Below are 19,631 nucleotides of genomic sequence, written 5' to 3'. Positions count from 1 at the left end.
GCGCCACAGCCACGCGTGGGGCCCTCCCCAGTGCCCCGCTGGGTTCTGTGGGAGCAGCTGCAGCCCCAGCTTCGTACCTGTCCACCCTCAGTCCCAGCCCCACACCCCCCTTGTCCTTCCAAGCCCCATCCAGAACCAGCCAAGTCCCCGCAGCCTCCACCCCGGTGTGGGTTGTCCTGCTGACCGTTTCCCAAAATACGTCGGACGTGTCACGTTGCAAAGCAAATGCTGTTTGGCTCAGCTAGCAGAGGTTGCACCCTGACTCTTCCCACCCCAGGAAAGGCCCTGGTGCTTCCTCTCAGCAGCCTTGGTGCCACCAATCTGGGCTGGTGCTGCCGACCAACCTCCCCCCATGCCTCCTGCTGTTCCCCACCGCAGCACCGGCCCCAGCCACGCTGCTGCGGCTGAACATCCTGCTGCTAGTTCTGCTGTACCGTTGAAAGTTTCTGGTCAATCATAAACCACCATGAGGGTGCGAAATGCTCGTGGAGAAGAGCTTTTCTGAAAGCAGCCATCTGCTGGGGCCTGCATGGCTGTTGGGGTTCAGGGCCTCCCCAGAACTTGCTCTGAGCTTGGACACTGCTGGCTTGGAAGGGGTTGATGAAGTTCGGAGATTCATTTGCTCCTTGGACTGGTGGGGAAGCCTTGCTGGGGTCCCTGGGGTTGTGAGGGACAATCCCTGACCTGTCCCAGATGCAGCTCAGCCGCCCCCCCAGCCCCTCCTTGGGCCGCTGCCGGTGACTAAAAAGGGGCCCTCGGGCTGTCCCTCCCAACCTGGACGGTGAGGCTGGACAAAGGGGGCTCATCTTAACACAGCACAGAGGGCTGGCAGAAGTGTAACCACCGCCTCCTCTGCTGCAGTGTCTGCTCCCCTCCTCAGGCAGTCCCACGCCCCACGCAGGGGCAGCAGTAACTTAATCGTACAGGATAACTTTGTGTTGTACCTGTAAAAAACACTGGTGCAGAGCACTACTTACCAAAGGTGGCTCCTGGCATGCACCTTTGTTTGGAGGCAATGCCCATCGGTGTGCCAGTTCTGCACCAAACCTGTTGTTCGGTCTCCACTCTGTCTTGCACTTCTGCAGAAGCCAGCTCTCCAGCGCCTTCGGACAGCCTCTTCCAGGGGACGCTGCTCCCGCACGGCCGCAGGGACACCACTAACAAGGAGTGGCCAGTGCCACCTCTTCCTCAGGAAAGAGCTCATGGCAGAAGGCTCAAAACCTGACAAAACCAGCAAGGCCATCAGGTCGTGCCAAGACAAACAATGTGAGCACACAGGGCAACAATGAAACTCAGTTATAGCTTTATTTAATAACTGGTACAAAGTCCCCCTCAGGCAAAGCCTCCCAGTCCCATTCCCTACCTGAAATGGAGCAGAATGTGAGTGTGACCCCGGGAGGAGCTGGCTCCCAGTGAGTCAGGACTGCTCAGCAGTTAAGAAAGGAGGTTTTGCTCATCTACCTGACCACTCACCCATTTTCTCTCATTAACAGCCAGACTCTGGCATGCAGCAGGCATTTGCCTCCTGCCCTCTGTGACTTGGCCAGATGTAAAAAGGCAGCAGAATTGTGAATTCCACAAAGACAGTAAATAGTGCCTGCACTGCTCACACTTCTGACCTGGCCCACACGAACGTCTGGCTGCTGGGAGCCATTTGCATTCACTGGTATCTCCTGAGCCTCAGTTAATGCCCTGTCTGGGGCTGGCAGCAGCGGGAAGTGGGGCTGGCAGTGCAGGAGACTCCTGGAGCTCCCCCTGGCAAGGGCACTGCTGCTCGCTTCACAACCTGCGTGATGGTCAAGATTCCCTTGTGCCAGGGTGGAGCAGTGACGTGATGCTCACTGCACGCGGCTGTACCGCCTGGGAGGCAGAGACCGCAGAGGCGCTCTGGAGGCCAGGGCTGCTGCAGTTCGATCCCTTGTAGCTGGTGCACAGTGCCCCTCGGTTAGTGTAAGGTGACACGTTAACTGCTTTGCCCTTTCAGGAGGCTCAGGTAAGAGATCACTCTGCTCCTTCTTAACACACGCAGAGATGAGACCAAGGCAGTATTTCCGACCATTTGTTCTCTCCACAGCTGCCTGGTGCACCAAGAGCTCTGGGAACACAAAGACCTCCTGGTTGTTCTGCGCTCCAGGCTCATCGCCTGCCCCAGCGCTGGGAGCGTCACATCGTCACAGTCTTGCTTTTCCACGTCCCACAGATGCCATACCAACCACACCACGAGGGTCCTTTAGCAGAAACACAACTAGAAAGAAATTCTAAACCTCACAAAGCCACAGAAGTTATATTTAACAAACAGGGGAGACAACAGCTGTCATCTGGACTGATACACAGCACTGACAGGAGATGGTATCAGCATGTACAGTAACGGGACTTACTAGGACTGTGGAATGTTAACAAATTTTAAAGAGGCTCTGATGCCAAGGGCATACAGAAAGGACCAAAGTAATGCCAAGTACAGACTACCAAGAAGGTGGCAGCTCAGATGGGCATGCACAAGTTAGAGAGAACAGTTAATGTTGTGTTGGATGAAATGCTAGGTTCTGAGCGGGTTCGGGGGGGGGGCAAGAGGAGTTGTCTGAATCCAGAAGAGGGGTTCCTCCCTAACAGGACACTTCCATGGTTTGAGGTGCCTCATGGAGGTCGATTCCTTCTGGGGTTCCAGCACTTCCTTCACCATGGGTGCTGGTGTGAGACCGACTGCGGACGCTCTCCCCAGAGCCCACGCTAGAGGAGGAGTGAGTGCGGGAGCGCATCAGCCTGGTCATACTCACTGCTGGCACTGCAAGAGAAAACAAGTGTGGGGCTTAGAAAAGGAGGAAGTTCCTAGAGCAAGGATCACAGTCACCCAGGTATGTGTCACCAGGTAAGCACAAAAAAAGCTATACCCTCACTCTTCACTGCCAAAATTAAGTCTCTGCACGTCTAAAGCAAGATGTTTAAGGCCCAATTTCAAAAGGTCCAAGGTGAGCAAATGCCAAAGTGTAACTGATCATGTGCAAGTGCAGTGGTAGCGAGTGTCTGTGCAAACCGAGGCAGCTTGATGACCTTTTGAAAGTCAGTCTTGTCACTCTAGAAAACCACAGAGCTGAGGTCATGCAACAAACAACAAAATACAAATGACACGTGAAAAACCACAGCACGCACGCTGTAAAATGGATCAGCCTAGCTCGCAGCAGGACATGCCGAGACACAGCAATGCACCCGAAGAACCATGCAACTCAGCACAGACTGAGGCCAAGGCGGATGCACGGTTGAAGGTACCTGACTCAGTGCTTAGGTGGCTGAGCTGCACATAAGGGACTGGAAACAACACGAGACAAGGGAAGGGATGAATACAGGAAAAAGCCAATTAGTTGTGGTGTGTCACAGCAGCTGCACTGCTTCTGGGATCCCCAGCTACGTTGCCTTCCACTTCCCAGCTCACACACTGTGCTGAAAGCTCCCAGTATTTGTGAAAACAGCTGCTATTGAGCATCTCAGGGAAATGCCAAGCTGACTCAAAATCCATCAGGGCCAGATCTTTTCAATGCCTGTAGCTGGAAACTGATGGCACCTGGTGACCCTGCCTCTCCACCGTACACACCACAGCCTCTCAACGGGGACGTCATTTTCCTACAGTGGGGAAACTGGGGTACAGTCTGTAACTCCAGATACAGAGCAGGAATTACTGTCTTTCCGTGAATTGACAGCATCAGATTTCTGCTACAAGCCTCCTGCAAGGCATCACCTTCCACCTGCAGTGTCGGCGCAGGCGGGTTCTGCATGAGCCAGTGTGCAGAAGGAACAAGAGCTGTGGAGGACCTGGCCTGTGCGTATCTAGAAATGGTAAGCTGCTGATCGGCTTCTCTCTTGCTCTCCCTGAGAGAGGAGGCCTTGCTGGCCAGGCTCTGCAGTGTCAACACAGTCTTGCCAACTGAATTTGAGAAAACCATTCTGGGACTAGCTACTAATTCTGGAAGTAGAAAATTACCCCCTGTTCTTCCCTAGTGCTGCACATCCTATTTGCAAGAGATCTGACCACCAAAGTGCTGCTGAAGTCTGTGCTCTGATGACAGCACTTGCTGACTTTACCAACACCAGGAACACAAGAGATGTGAGCACTGAAATGCTCTCGGGCTGTGAGGCTGAGGAAGCCTTCTCTCACAGCACCCTCCTCTGCAGGACCAGGCCCTTCTGGGCAGCCTTGGAGAACACGACTGCCTACTACACTCATGTCCGCTACACACAGCTCTAAGGAAAAGCTTCTTCTGAGCTCTGACACACGTGAGTTGGCAAAGAACTTCTGGCAGTGTGGAGACCAGTGGGAGTGTCACAGCTGCCACGGTGGCCATGCTGGTGGGTAACCAGTCCTGCGAACCAACCCCTCCCACAATTCCAGTCCATCCACAGATGGGAACTCCTAGCCCTGGACCCTGGCAGGCAAGACAGAGCTGTGCTAAGGTGCCTGCAATGGAGACAGAGTTGCTTTAGTGCACTGAGACCCCTTCTCCTGCAGTGCCCCATCTCTGGAGTGCTGCGAGCAGGGGAGCTGAGCAGCTGTCAGCCTGACACGCTCAGGACACAACATCTTCTGCCTCCACACACACGGAGGAAGCCACTGGGCAGGGCATGCACAGGATCAAAGCACAGCTCCCTCAGGGCTCCCCGGGTGTCCCAGAAGACACCCAGCTCTCTGCTCTGCCATTAGAGGGTTTCATTCTGAGGTATCGCTTACCCCTGCTAAGAGCCTGGAAAACAACCATGAGGAAAGAAAAGAGCTCTCATGTACCCATCACCACTGCGAGGCTGTAGTGCCAGCATCTTTTCCTCTGGAGAAGGCACGCACGTAAGATTTCAGAAGATTTACCATTCTTGGGAGCACGCTTTTCTGGACTGGCACAAAGATGGATGTACAAGGTTTTACCAACACGAGCAACCAAAAAGGGGTCACCACTCCAGCTGCAGTGCGGATTAAACACAGGTCAGGGAACAACATTGGTTTACTAAGGCTTGTTTGCACATTAGTTGATTTTACAGTATGGATGGATCTGCTGGCAACGACACTAACTGACACGGATGCCAATGGGCTCAGATGGACCAGAAAGGCCAAGTTCCTTTCACAGCAACCCCGCTCCAAAACAGAAAATTTGGTTTGCCACTTACTGTAGCCCATTCCCTGCACAAAGTACTTGAAGGCTTCAGTCAGCTTGCCAGGCTGTGGAAACAGAAAGTACAGCTTTAGTGTGAGCAGAGCAGGTGGCTCTGTATAACTCCAATGCTGGGGGACAGTGGAGAGGCATTTCTCACCTGAACCACCTGGGGCAGGCCCCCGCAGTCGGCCATCTGCAATAGGAAACAAAAGGGAGGGAAGTTGAACCATCCTGCCCAGCCCAGGAAGACAACCTCAGAGCCCTGCCAGCACTGCCCACTCCATCGGGGCTGATGGCGCCAGGCTGCACTGCTACATGGGGCACACTTCTACCATCTTGTCTCTGAAGCCGAAGCAAGGCCTGGTGACACGTCTTCTGGGAGTCTGCTGCTGAAGGAACCCAGCACCTTGGAGGCTGCATTACCAAGCAATCTTGGGCCACACTCTAGAAGCCCAGGAGTAACCCTCCACTGTTCTGGCTCCTCCACTCAATCTTTCCAAACCTGTAACTTTACAGTTCTACACAGCAGCTGTCTGGCACACTGCAGAGCCATAGGTGAGGACGGGAAGGACTGGTATAAAGCTAGAAAAAGTGATGCTGTAGGTGGCAGAGAGCAGGGTGGAGGCAGGGCACCTCTGCTGACTCTCAGCAGGTCTTCCCCGCCAGTTGAAGATAACAGAGAAGTGGCCATAAAGCAGGGATTCGGAGACGCCCTGACAAACTGTCCTCTCCCAAGTCTGGCTCCAGGCAGGAGAGAATGCAGCCCTGAATGGCTGTCCACAAAGTTCTTAAAGCCAAACGTATGGAAGGCAAAAACCTAAGTGGAGCTGGCCTTAGCCAAAAAGAAACCAACAGCTCTTTGTGCAGGCTGGAATGATTCTGGAGTGGCACTCACCTTCAGAAGGGTAGTTTTGGTTGGGTCAAGACGTGAATTGCATTCAACCTAAAATAAAAGAAAGAAAAGAGGGCCACAATATTGCACAGAAAACTTGAAGAGTCAGATGTAAAATGCAGGGAAGCTGCACCTGAGGCAGTGGCTGTGTTCAGCAATGGGAGCTTCTCTGGGGTGAAGGACTGAGCAAGCAAGCAGAGAGCACGTAGAAAGAGAACAATGAATGAAAGCTGCAGAGGACAGGCAGGTGTTCCCATCCAAGGGGATCCTGTGGTGACAGAATGCCACTGTTCTGAGAGATAGGGCCATGACTTCAAGGGAAATCACCCCTGGTTTTGGGGATGCACCATGAAACCCAGGAGCACCTTCAGGCCTCTGACAGCAAGACTAGGAGGGAAGGAGACCTCTGTGCAGTGCAGCACAGAGGGAGACCATTCAATCCCCTGGCCAGACAAGGAGGCCACCGTCACGTCTTCTCTGCAAGACTGCTGCAAAAAAGGGAATAGGTGAGGGCTCTACAGGAAAAGCAACCCCAGCAGCGGAGATTATGATGAGCTGGGAACCTGGGCAAGCAGATAGGCAAGCCAAGATCCAGAAGACCCTGTCCTGTCCCTCAGCTGTGGCTGGCCAGAAATGAGAAACCTCAGGAATATTATCCTAGCAAAGTTAAAACATGGAGAACGTCTCAGACTTCCAGACCAAACAGACTGATGAGAAGGCAATGACCAGAAAAAGACCTGCAGCAGTTTTCCATGCACAGCTCCTAGGTCCAAGCTACTGCTTTAGGAGACTTCTGCACTCTTCCACAGTTCCTTAATACAACTTATTCTGTTCACAAACAGGGGTCTCCCCACAACCACTGGCTGAAGGGGAGGTGCAACATCTACTGCAAACATGCTGCACTGTGTCATGCCCCATTTATAACTGTGCTGGGAGGGAAGTGGGTTACAGGTGTCTGCAGAGAACAACAGGAAGGAGATGCTTCTAAGTGTTGCCTTCCTTATGATACAGTGCTTTTGCAGAGCTCTACATGACTCTCCACGACAGGAACTGGTGTCACATTGCTAATTTTTAAACGCCTGGCAGCCTCAGTACAACAGTCAGAGAATGGTAATTCATGACTTTAACTTAACTCCAGGCAGCAGCCTGGCAGAGCTCGGGGGAAGATGCAAGTTCCTGAAAGGTCCTCTGCATCACTTGCTGAGCGAGATGCTTGCACAAGGACTCTTACTCAGATCCTGCCACCCTCACCTCCGAGCTGCTCTGCAAGGCCATTACGCGTCCCAAACTTCGGCTCTCCACTGGTGGCTGACAGATCTCAATAGCTGTGGGACTAGAAAAGAGCTTGGGAAAAAGAGCCACTTTCTGGGACTAGTTCTGTGCAAGGTGAAAGCACTGGTAGGTGAGGCAGGTTTGTGAAGTGATTTGTGAGGCTAATGTCATGAGAGGAAAGAGTTCACATATACATACCACTGCTTCCACAGCAGGTGAGTTGTCACCAACCACTAGCAAGGTGGGGCACCTGGTCAAAACCCAAACCAGAGAGATGTTACTCACAGTGCACCTAAGGGATTTTTGAGAAGGTTGAGCTCTGTGAACCAACAGCCTCATAAAAGGTTAACAGTGCTCAGCAAAATCCCTACCTGCCACCATATCATGGCATTTTGTTGCACCAGAAAAATCCCCAGGACTTGCACCCGTGCCCGCACTGGTCCCTCCATGCACACCAACTACCACTGCTGTCACACACATGTTAAAGGTGTGCCATGGGCTGGGAGAAACACCATCCCAGGCTGCAAAAGGGACTATGCTCTCTGAAATGAACCTCTGTTAAGAATAACCACATCCAACAGAGTTTAATGCTTCTGAGGCTGACTCAGCACTGTATTTTGCTTTGGATTATAGAAAGAAAGACAAAAGATGTCAGGGACTATGTTGAAATATGTCAGAATATCAAAACCTCTGCTGATAAATCTATCTTCATAGCCATTTTTAGATGAATTGTCATTCTAGAAGAATAATAAACATTCAGTGTGTAAAACATACACAGGAGGTCACTGACCAAGTGGCTACAATACTCACAGATTCAGGTAAAAAAGGGGTGGCTAGAGGCCTCACTTTTGAGTGTTGACTCGACAACAAAAATTAGACTAGAGAGGCTGTGAGCCACAGACCTCAGAGCCTATGCAGTCCTATCTCCGAGGAGACAGAGGATCCATATGCAAGTCTACTGGCACAGAGACCCGCATTTCCACAAAAACTATGTTAAGGGTCTGCAGATCCCTGCGAGTCACTTGAATGGACAGACAGTGCTCCGGGACTTACAGCTGTCTGCATGACAGACAGCAGCACAACTGGCTTTGCCTGGAGACCAAACAGGGAAATCCATCTCTCTTAGGTTAGCCAAGGTCTAGAGGGTTTGGATGTGGATGCCTAAAACACTCCTGGGACTGGCAGGAGTGAAAGTCTATACAATTTCCAAGGAGCCAAGAGCAGAGCCTGGGCAGCAGTCTCTAGCTCAGCCTCAGCACTGCAATTCAGTGTTCATGTGCTCCACACACTGGAGATAATTTGCCTCTTTTTCTTTCTTGCTTGGAATCAGAAAATTGACTTCTGCTTCCCCTGTGCTGATCACCACTGGGCTTGTGGTGTTCTTGCTGAGAAGCAGCAACAGCTTTTCTGCTGAAGGAACTCACATAAGCTGATTCAGAGCAACTCACTTGAGTGTTTTTGCAGTATCTTCATTGATGCCAAAAACTGGTCTTTCGATTTCCAGGTCTTTACGACTGAAAGACAAAACAGAACAATTCTGCATCAAATCAGCAGAGGGAACTGGTTATCATGGGAGCATATGAAATCCACTCAGGAGCAAATCTACTGAGCATGGAAGCTACAGGAGCAACCTTGCAGGCAAAAAGGTATCTTGTACCTGTTGTATGAGGTGAGGAACAGCTGAAGGTTATCTTGGTTAATGTCCTGTGCAATATGAAGCCTGTAGGTTTGGATCAAATCTAGATTTGCCTGCAGTTCCTCCTGTACAAAAGCAGAAGAATTGAAAGACAAGGAACATAATCTTTTTCGCAAATAAACAAATGATACTCATAAAAAGACTGAAGCGTTAAACTGCCTCCATACACATCATTCCCCTGTGAACAATACCACAGAGGGCAGCAACTCCAGACTGCATTAGTACCTTGGCTACACTAAGTGTTTCTGTGATGTGACTGTTAAGTGCCATACCTTGGTGATGTGACTACACCTTACAAGTGGCAGTGCATATGCTGCTGCAGGAGTACAAAGCCATCCCGAGATGGGATAAATTAGCTCCCAAGCCTCAGTAATACTTATACAGATACAAATCACTCTGTTTTAGGATGGTCTTCTGCTTATTCTTAATGTTAAAGAAGAAAAGCTTTATAGGCAAGCCCCAAGACTGGGACCAAAGGAAGATTTAATCCCAACACCCAGTTCTATGAAGAAACTGCATTCCAGTGAGAACTTGAAAGAGACAGAGAGAACAGGGAATGCAAGAAAGCACTACATGTAATGACAAGGCTTGAAAGTGGGGCAAGAACAGCATGTGCTCTAAGCAGGAGGAAGCTATGCGACTCCTTCCCGTGCTGATGTGTGTTGCTGCAAGGGGGCTTCAGGTCAGGGACTGATCACCGTGTGCATGAGGCACAGACCCTTTCAGTTGCCCAGTAAGTTTGCTGGTTGGGAGTCAGCAAATCACAAACAGAAGGCATTGCTGTATCCAAAGTTTTCTGGAGGGGCTGGTTCGCCTCTGCTGAAACTGAAGGGGAAGACGAAGAGCAGAATGCAGCAGTTCAATGTCTGGACACATGCAATATCCCACTGCCAACTCTCAGCTGATCTGTGGTCTACTCACAGCCCAAATGCTTCCATGCTGGCTGCAGAGAACCAGCTGCCACTTGTTTCTGAAGACAGTTGCGTGGGCACCACAAAGACAGGAGTTCTGGCACTAGTGTGTGGGACACTACTTTCTTAACACATCTCGAGTCATTAGGGTGAGTGTGAGGATGCACATGCTCCTCGCAGTGTGCAAAGCCCTGATGTGGGCTTGCCACACAGAGAAGATACCATCTGTGGCAACCCTTATTTGATGGACCAGAGCCATTGAAATAGAATAGAGCAGGTACACACAGAAGTTATAGCTCCATGTACAATTGCACGGGCAACATTAACACCTGCTGGGTACTTACATGGCCGAAATGATGCGCCAAGACAATATCCACTATGTTGGTTGTCCAGCCTGAAAACTGAAGAGTGACCGTGAATGAGGAGGAGGGGAAATGCAGTTTCATTACAAATTTCAGAGCAGCTCCTCAGACCAATTAAAATAATGAAGGAACTATTCAAGCAATGTAAGAAACAAATGCCTGAAGCTTGGGATGAGCGGGCAAGGTCTCAAAGAAGTCTGTGCACACACAACACACAGCTCTCCAAAACCTGGAGCCCTGAATAACTGCAAGTGGCCAGAATAACAGATTAACTAAAAGACCCATTCAACCTCAGACAAACGAAACCTGCAAGCATGAGTATTAAATCTGAGGAAAGCTGAGTGTTCAACAGCCACTCACCTCCAAGCAGTTTACCGGTATTTCTCTTTCACATATGATCATACCCACCCCTGCTTCTATGGTGGGGGCCATTATATACTGAGATTGAGAATGCAGCAGGGACAGAAATGAAATCGTACAGTTTTTACCATAAAACGACAAATTCCTGTACTCTGTCCTTATTATTCTTACTCTACACACTGTTCATTAAGCCCTGTGGAGAGGAAATGTGCAGGGGAAGCAGAATCTCACCTTGGATGCTGCCCAGTCAATCCAGCCCTTTGCACATGGATCAACGTTAATCAGAACGAGTCCCTCCACCAGGTCGGGGTGGCTGAGCTGCGGGGAGAGAGCACAGATGCATTCAGAAGGATGATTCAGCCCATGTGTTGGGCAATGGCAGGCACAGCAGCTGGAAAGCTTCTTCCAAAAGGAAGACAGAATAAAATGACCTCCTTCTGTGCCTGGCAGCCAGAGCCTGGCCCAAAGCTGCCTCCCAGCCAGACCTTACTTGATGCAGTTGTCGGTGCTGAGGGACTGACGGCTCGTACAGCGCCCACAGCCTGAGCAGGGTCTTCTGGTGACCCATGCATCTGGTCCAGCCACTGGTCCTGCTCAGGCTCCTGTGTGTTACTGTGAGCAGTGGCTCTGCTCCAGTCTGGCACCTCCAGGAAGGGCCTGGACAACTCCCATGCCCACAGAGCACCTCCCGTCCACTCTTCCAGGAAGAGGCATCTCCCAGTGTAGATGTAGAAAAATGGCAAGATTTGGCAAATGGCACAGGAGTTGGTGCTGAGGCCCCACAAGCACTGGCAGCCTGAGCAGAGGCCTGGGAAGCTCCGGGCTCACCAGAGGGCATCCCCACTGCCCTCACACCCACAGACCCTGCTCCAGCTTGGCATCCCCAGCACCCTGCAGTTTACCTTGTTGGTGGGGCGGATGGGGAACACGAGTACAAAGCACTTAAAGAACTGCTTGCAAACAGAAACCCAGCAATCTAACACAACCAGGGAACTTTGAGCTCTAGGCTGACTCCACAGCTGAAACTTTACAGCAGCTCTTCCGCCTCATCGTAGAGATTAGCAGCGGTTAAGCAGAAGGAAACAACTCTGTCCTCAGCAGGAAACTGCAATCTAGACAGCATGGCAAGGGTTTTCTGGCACTTCACTGAGATTAAACCAAAGGCTTATTTTCAAGACTGAAAACTACACAAGGTAAGGAAGGAACAGAGCAAACACCAGTGCCTCACACTCAACCCTGACTGCAGAAAATAGGAAGCCGAGAACTTTTTGTAGGAGGGGCAGCTGCACCGTGAAGTAGCTTTAAGAAGCAATTAAGTGGACTAAATAATCAGCAACTCTCTGCACTCAACAACTTGAAGCAAACTTTACTGAGAATGTCAGATTTCTTTATTTTTTAATACTATCTTTGAAAGACTCAGGCAAATTCCTGGTTTGCTACCCTATGCTCACTGATTTCACATGCTTACAACACTCACTAAAGAGAAATGCATAGTAAGTAACAAGATAAAGCCAGTACTCTCTTGTCAAAGGGTGGAATGGAAAATCTACTTTCTTCCAGTGAAAAAGCATGTTCCTCATCAGTGCTGGTTTACAGCACATCACCAAATGAGCTCTTTGGTGTCACAAGCACTGGAAACAGCAGACAGCAATGCAGCCGGTCTTTGTGAAGACACAGGGCTGGATATTCCTAGCAGCCAGGATGGGCTCTCCTGACTCAAAGACTTCACCTTACAATCTTTCCACGTTTGGCATAGCTTCAGAGTAGCCTTGGCTACTCCAGTTTAACCATCTGGATGCGAAGCAGCTCTCACATGGCTCCCCGCAGGCCTACTGTAATTACTGCTACTTTGCCAGAGCCCCACAAATGGTCTGTTTGATCAGTGGAAGACCACAGCTCATACAAATCACAAGGAAATGAAGACATACTTACTGCACACCTGCTGAGGACATAAGCGCCAGCTCCCAGTCCAATCCCAATGAAGCTTTTCAGGCTGAAACAGAGGCATTTCACAATCAGCAAGGCTAACTTAATCCCACAGCTGAAGCATCCCTAGAGGCAAATCCTTTCCCTCTCTGCATCTAGCTGTTCACTTATGGCTTATTTTCAAAATGATCCTGCAATGATGCAGCAGGCATAAATTGTCTGATGTGGCAGACAATGTTCCCAGCATAAGAACCAGACAGGGTTACAGGGGTTAGGAGATGCTCAGGACTCGTGGGACAGCTCAGTGAGTGTGTCAGAGGTTGCAAGCAGAGATAGAGGTCAGTGCTGGAATGGCTGTATCCAGCTGGCTCACCCCGTTTCCTTTCAGAGACTTACTTCAGGTGTGTGAGAACAGCAGGCAGCATTTCAGCCAACTCATCCATACTGGGATACTGGTACCTGAAAACCAAGAGAGACTGAAATCAAAGCCCCTCTAAATACAGCTCAACAGAGGTTACTTTCCAGTTCCAGCCAAGGTAGGAGAGACAAGGAACATCTGGCAGGCATGTGCACGGGTGATGATTTTGCAGTGATACGATATATTCCAGCCAACTGCACGGATCCTATCCCTCAGAGCAAGACTACCAGAGAGCTGTGGATTTTTGGGCAGTCAAACTTCTGTGGGATGACAGACAAACGGGGCAAGGAATGGCAGCTAGACTGCAGTGTGCTGGGCTCGTGCTCAAGTCAGAAAGCTGGTCCAAACACTCACCTAGCTAGCGAGGGCTTTACCCATGCCTCTGTAACAGGAGAGTTCCCTGAATGTCCCTTGGGAAGCCTCCTCATCTTCCCACTTCCTCTGCTCCTGAAAGCTACCTCCCACCACACATAGCCTGGCAGTGCCAGTTGGCTTGAACTGGTGTCACCTCAGTGCAGACTGCAGCCCAGCCCACATCTGGAACAAGAGTCTCCACAGCGCTCTTACCCAGACGGAAATGGGGGGGCACCTTCCTGCTGGCCTGGTGCATCCACGTGGCACACTGCAAAATGTTGAGTGATCTCTTGCATGTCCTCAAAGTTAAAGAATGCATTAAAACAGGATTTGTCTACAACAACAAAAAAAGAAATGAGATGTTTCCTGAAGTTTTATTGCAATCCACCCCCCAGACACCATGGCACACACCCGCCTGAGCCCAGCCCTGCCTCTGAGTCTGGGGGGCAGTGGATGCTGGGTGGTCCACGCTGCTGTACCCCACTGACTGCAACACAGAGGTGAGTCCTAGCAAAGTAACTGCCCCGACTGTGGGCAGGCAGACAAGTGACACCCCAGTGTGCATGCCCAGGAAAACAGGGCCTTGCAGCACATGGGTACTCACGGTGCACACTGAGGAGCGCCTGTGTGAACATAATGGTGTGATTCAGGTGAGGAAACGTGGAAAGAGCAACTGAGCCCACCACAAAAATGACACTACTTCTGCAGCCTTGTAGAAGGGACTTGCTTACCTGCCCAGCATCCAGGGAACAGATGCCTTGAGGCAGCTCTATGACACAGTTCAACAGGTCAGCTAGAGCACTATAGTGGGGGGGGTGGACCATTTCCACTGCTCCACCCTGGCTCTCCCTTTCAAAGGCTGCTGGAATGGACAGAGGTGTGACACAGGGCACCACTCTCCTGCACGCCTTTATCTTTTTACCCTGGAATGATCTGCCCCAACTCAGCTCCAGGCCAGACCCGCTGGTCCCCACACTCAAAAGCAAATACCACGAACAATTGCTTTTTCTGGGTCCTGGGAATGCAAGGTCTTACGGTTGAGGCCAATGTCATGGTATGTGAGGATGACAGGTCTGTTCCCCTTGGGTGTGCCCCGCATGGTGACATGGACCACTCCAAAAGCTGTCTCAATGTCATGTTCCTGCAGAAAGAAAAGAAGGAGCCTCAGTGTTATGTGTGCTGCCTGTGCTACAGGGAGCCCTGAGGGCTAGCAGCAGGGGCCTCATCCACATGTTAAAATTGCTCTCCAATCCACAGCTGGTGGCTCAGGACAGCTCTTGCAGTCTGTAACCCTGACAAATCTCTCCCTCCAACCGCTGCCAAAAGCAGGCTGCTTTTGTACGTATGTGTGAAGGGTTTGGGGCTGTGTCTTCCTGTGACCAAGATCTTACTTCAGTAGCCTTTAGTGACAGAAGCTGTAGGGGTTCATGCCATCACAAGGGCAGCTCTGCTCCCACAGCCAAGCCCTCGCTCCCCAGCCTGCATCCATCTCCCACCAGTCTCTTCTCAGAGTGTCTCCAACCCATACCCCTGGGAACGTTCTGTCTGCAGGCAAGCTCATGTGAGGGGACACAGCAATGTCTGAGAGGCTGGCAGCAGCCCCAGCCCCTGGAGACGATCTACCAGAGCATTTTGGAAACAACCTGGCAACTGAGAGCAGGCAGATGGCTGGAACAGCAAAGAGACTCGAGCTCCACAGATCCAGGCAGTGGCTGCCCGGCAGGTTGTACCCATCCACAGAGGAGCGGGTAGCAGCTCCTCCCTTCAACAGCATTAAAACCAGAAGCTGCAGATCCACATGTGCCTGTTCTGCCGGGCCACTCGTCTACTGCAGGCCCACCTTGGCCATTTGGCCAAGAGCCATCAGATCTGGACCACCCTGCTGCATTAATGTTCACTGCAGCACGGCCCACAGGCGCTGATCTGTCACCCCAGGGAAGGCTGAGCATTGTGCCTTAACTGAACGCTTCTTTTCCCTGCTACCAGGTTTGGCAATGTGACAGTAAAACACCCTTAGGGTCCTGCAGGAGCTGGCACTGCTACAGGAGGTTACACTGGTATCCAGCTGGGTAGCACTTGAGCAGGTCCATGACCTGTTAAATAATTACTTGCTAGCAAAACTATGTGCCTTTTCCCAAGCAAAATATTGAGGGATTTTTGCACTGTGCCTTGCATATGAGAGCACGAGAACCACAAGGCCTCTGGGTACATCTCCAATACTTGTCCAGTGCATAAAGAGAAGCCACAACCTCGCAATGACCAACACAGAAATGCCCACGAAGCTGTCTCAGTTTAACTAAATTAGCTGCAAACACATCTAGACTAACACTGATCTGGGATATCTGAGGACTCTGGAAAAGCTGTGGGGCCGCCAGTATAGCTGGTACACAACATCATCTTTAAGTCCTTTTACCTACAGAAATCAAACGAGACACATGCTCTGACTTATACACACTATAAAAAGGACCAAGTTATTTTCTTGGTATTAAAAAAATAGCTGCTTAGGAAATAATCTCATGGTTCAGCCTGAAGACAGGACATTACAACCCCAAAAATATTTTTAATAGTTTACACAAAGTATGTTAATTATTTATTTTTAAACAGTACTTTCCAATAACCTGAAAGTGATTGAATACAGGACAGGTGGGAGTACCTGGCTTGCAGGGCATCAGGAATTCGTCTCGCCCCTCCTTTCTCGGCACTCCCAAGGACTGGCTGTGGGCCAGACTGATCCAGTGCCTGCAGTGGATCTCCCTCCCACAGCTGTACTTCTTCTGGGGAGCCCCAAAGCCTCTCTCCTTCTCCCAGAAGTGTGGCAACAGAAGCAAGCTGCCACAGCCAAATCACCCGAGGTAGCCTGAAGCCTTCTCCAGCTTGGCTCTGAAAGACCAGACATCATCTCTGACCGCCCTTGTCCTCAGAAAGGGGCTGGGTTTTCCTTGCCTGCAGCTGCTGCACTACGCGGGAGGAGAAGCCTGCAGAGCCTCAGTGCCCTGCCTGTGCAGGATGCAGCTGAGAGAACAAGACAGGCGAGGGTACCCAGCCTGAGCTCAAGTGTTCTCCTTTTCCTTGGGGTGGGCTGTGGGCCAAAGCAGAGAAGGACCACCCCATGTGTGCAGAGCAAGCCTGGCTGCCCGAGCAGGACTGCCTGCCCTTGCAGCACGGGGGCACAAGGAAGCCCAGGGCGCAGCCTATGTCTCTGGAGCCTCTGGGAAACCACCAGGCTCTCTGGGCTGCTTTGCTGGGCGAAGTCCTGTTTTGTACCGCAGTGTTGTGCAGCCATAGCTGTGGCCCTCACTTCAGTGTCCTCCAAGGCAGCAGATGTTAACTTTTGGCAGAGGCCAAGGGTGGCTCCTGGCAGCGCACATGGCTGAAACAGCAAAGCTCAGCAAAACCCTGGGAGAGCCCAGCAAGCGCCAAAGCAGCCGGAGTTCACAGCCCCCAGCTCCCCTTCCCTGCGTGGCTGGGCTAACCGAGTGGCTACCCTCGTTGGGTAACCGGAGTGGCTCCCTGCCATGAAAAGCAGGGGGCTCTGCCAGCTTTGGCAGTCGTTGGCCTCTCCCATAAGCAGCTTTAACTCACTGACCTGGCAGGAAACTATCCAGTTACCTTCTTTTTTTTTTTTTTTAAATCTTCCTTTGTTAGATTTCTGCCAGGTCAATGAGTTAAGAAGCTCACAGAGAGGTCTGGCAAATGCTGGTTCTGGCTCAGAGCCTGAGGGGAGTGCATGGGGTGGCAGAAAAAATAACCCTGCCCTGACCACGAGGCCAGTTAAATTGACTTACATCTCGTGCAACTGCATCTCCAGAGGCATAGGGAGGGGTTTATAAGCAAAAAGTTGACTGCCAAACAGAAGCACAAAACCCTGACGGAGCTAACAGTGAGGAAAGCACAGTAATCAACAAAACGGTTGATGGTATAAAGAGAAGCCAGCAACCCAGTGTCTTTGCTGGACTTACATTCAGTCTAACTGCTAAGGTCACACGTGCTTGCTCCAGGTAGACAAGGTGCTGGAAACGCAAACACCCACCCCTTCTCAGAGCTCTTGTTCAAGCACCTCAATGTGCTTCACACTGCAGCACCTTGTGTTTTTGTTTGCTGAAGTTGAGCTTGGGTCTTATCTCTCTAGAAAAGAGTTTCCTTGAGCTAGAAATCAATCCCTGCTCTCCCACTTTGACTTTGCACGCTGTGTAAACTGTGATCTGGAGAAATGAGATAGTTAGTTGCGGCAGTTTGTTTGTACCACCACCAGGCACCAGCCCAATCTGAAGGGCATTCACCCTGCTACTCCCTCAACCACATCAATGATTCAAATGCAGGCCACTGAAGATGGAAGCAACTTGAGAAATCCCATCTTTAACAAATCTCAGCGAGCAGCATGTTAAAGAAAATTTATGATGCTACATCTGCAGACTTCTTACTCTGCCCTGTACAGTGACTGGGAGTGCTTAAGATTATTTCTTTTTTCTCTTGCTAGTTGCCAGTCAAGGTGGAAATTCTCCTCCTGGGAAACAGCTTCCCTCCTCTGGTTAAAGCCTTTTACTTTGTTAAGGCTTTTTCCAAGCTCTACAAACCAAGTAGTAGACACTACATTTGAGATAAAGGTTTCTACATTCACTCTTTTAGCTACACATTGCAACATCACACCGATCTCCTTTTTGAGATTACCCAGGAGATAAGACTGAGTTCTAGCCCTAGCTTCCCTGCAGCTACTGCTATGCCCATTTTTTCAGTGAACTCTATTTTCTCTGAAACTTTGCCCTGTAGCTTTAGGGCTTTTATCTTGACCTCTGATTGCAAAGAACAAAATCATTTTCAAATATCACACAACCATGCATGACTTCCCTGTCAGAGTTTCTCCAAAACAGCTCTCCCACATGTCATAACCAGAGGACAGCAAGAGGCAGATGTGTAATACAGAGCTTGGGTATCATGCTTAGATGGCAACAACAGCCTCTACACCTGTAAGATACAACTGATGCCCTGAATTGCCCCCCAGATTATTTTGTGATATCATTACCAGTTTATTACTCTTCCAAACATGGCGCAGAATAACCCAGATACGCCCGCCCTGCCAGCCACCAGCGAGATGTCCTGTCTGCACCACACTGCCTATGTGACCACCTGCCTGTCCTCTCCTGGTACTGCTCATGTGCTGGGCGGGATCAGACACTTGTCATCCTGACTTCTCAGACACTGGCATGCTCAGTTTCTGGTCTCTGTTCCAACCACCTTTGCCACATCACAGCAGTGTGGCTCGAACAGAGACTCAGGGGTTGTTACCTTGCAGCTGTGTAACTCCAGCTACAGTCTGAGCACTGCTCTGGTCCACAGCACAGGGAAGCAGTGTTAGGAAGAAGCAGGTGGAAAAGATGTGGCCAGGAGACAGTCAGATTTTAACAAACGTGCAGTCTGCAAAATAAGGGAGATGAATGCGAGGGAAGATGATGATCTGCAGTTGTGTTTTGAAAAGCTTGATAAAATTTAATTTTCACTTAGAGACTGGAAACTTTATCAGAGGTTTCCCAGAGATTTTATCTTCTTCCCTTATTTGTACAGTAGGTAAAAAACCACCAGCTGCAGATAACCTGCCGTAAATGGGAACTCACAGCAGAGGCAGCCAGCTCGCGGCAGCCTGCTCTTACGCAGACACTGAACAGCAGCGCGCTGCTAGGGAGACAGAGCAGAGACACCCGTCCTTTGTGGGCATCTACTCTTAATCAGCTCAGATAAGCTGGGAACCATCACTTCAAAAACCAGCAGTTCCCCTGGGGCATGGATGAGAAGAGCAATGGCAGAGGAGGATCAGGAGGTGCTGAGACGAGCTGCAGCTGGTTACACCGAAGGTCCAGGCAGCCTCCTAGTGTGACTTTAAGTGTTTGCTTGTGGAAAAACAAAACAGAGCAAGCATGTACTGATACCCCTAGAACACTTGCATCTTGTAGCAGTTTCCCTTAATTTTCCCAACCACCAACAATCTGTAGGTCAAAAGAGGCTTTCTGAGCGGGAGGTGTGGTCTTCACTTTGACTTTCTCTATGGAGAACTGAGCGTTCACTCCTGGCTACCCACGCCTCTGGCACCTGCCTCACCCCGTGACCAGCAAAGCCAACGCTTAACAACGTGTGGGGTGAGGAACCACTTCGTTCCCCATCTTGTATCTGCTGGTTTTGCAAAAGATCACCGGCCCTTGGTTTGGAAGATGGAAAACTGAACCCATTTCTATGACTCACACAGCTTATTGTGATCCCCCTTCACATGCCCCCTTCTGGCCCGGTGTGCTCTCGACGATCTGGCAAGTCCTGGTGAC

At 50.6% G+C, this 19,631-nt stretch overlaps 2 protein-coding genes across 3 annotated transcripts in view; both read right to left on the bottom strand.

Annotated features, from left to right (window-relative positions):
• Window positions 1-1,243, bottom strand: part of LOC104537575 — a 4,374-nt gene extending 3,131 nt beyond the window's left edge. Inside the window, 2 exon segments of the mRNA XM_010180505.1 lie at window positions 435-774; window positions 978-1,243. Of these exon segments, the coding sequence (XP_010178807.1) occupies window positions 435-774; window positions 978-1,243 (606 nt within the window).
• Window positions 1,244-2,282: 1,039 nt separating this feature from the next.
• NDRG3 (NDRG family member 3) overlaps window positions 2,283-19,631 on the bottom strand; it is a 30,579-nt gene continuing 13,230 nt past the window's right edge. For both annotated transcript variants that reach the window (XM_010180501.1, XM_010180502.1), the window contains 13 exons: window positions 14,359-14,464; window positions 13,537-13,657; window positions 12,948-13,010; window positions 12,558-12,618; window positions 10,857-10,943; window positions 10,248-10,304; window positions 8,954-9,057; window positions 8,745-8,810; window positions 7,495-7,546; window positions 6,028-6,075; window positions 5,290-5,325; window positions 5,146-5,197; window positions 2,283-2,782 (listed from right to left, as the gene is read on the bottom strand). In XM_010180501.1, the coding sequence (XP_010178803.1) occupies window positions 2,604-2,782; window positions 5,146-5,197; window positions 5,290-5,325; window positions 6,028-6,075; window positions 7,495-7,546; window positions 8,745-8,810; window positions 8,954-9,057; window positions 10,248-10,304; window positions 10,857-10,943; window positions 12,558-12,618; window positions 12,948-13,010; window positions 13,537-13,657; window positions 14,359-14,464 (1,032 nt within the window). In that variant the 3' untranslated portion in view covers window positions 2,283-2,603. The remainder of the gene's footprint in view (window positions 2,783-5,145; window positions 5,198-5,289; window positions 5,326-6,027; window positions 6,076-7,494; window positions 7,547-8,744; window positions 8,811-8,953; window positions 9,058-10,247; window positions 10,305-10,856; window positions 10,944-12,557; window positions 12,619-12,947; window positions 13,011-13,536; window positions 13,658-14,358; window positions 14,465-19,631) is intronic.

The sequence above is a fragment of the Mesitornis unicolor genome, unplaced genomic scaffold (assembly GCF_000695765.1).
Source record: "Mesitornis unicolor isolate BGI_N332 unplaced genomic scaffold, ASM69576v1 scaffold15853, whole genome shotgun sequence".
NCBI classification, from domain to species: domain Eukaryota; kingdom Metazoa; phylum Chordata; class Aves; order Mesitornithiformes; family Mesitornithidae; genus Mesitornis; species Mesitornis unicolor.
This window is presented reverse-complemented; position numbering and strand designations above follow the sequence as displayed.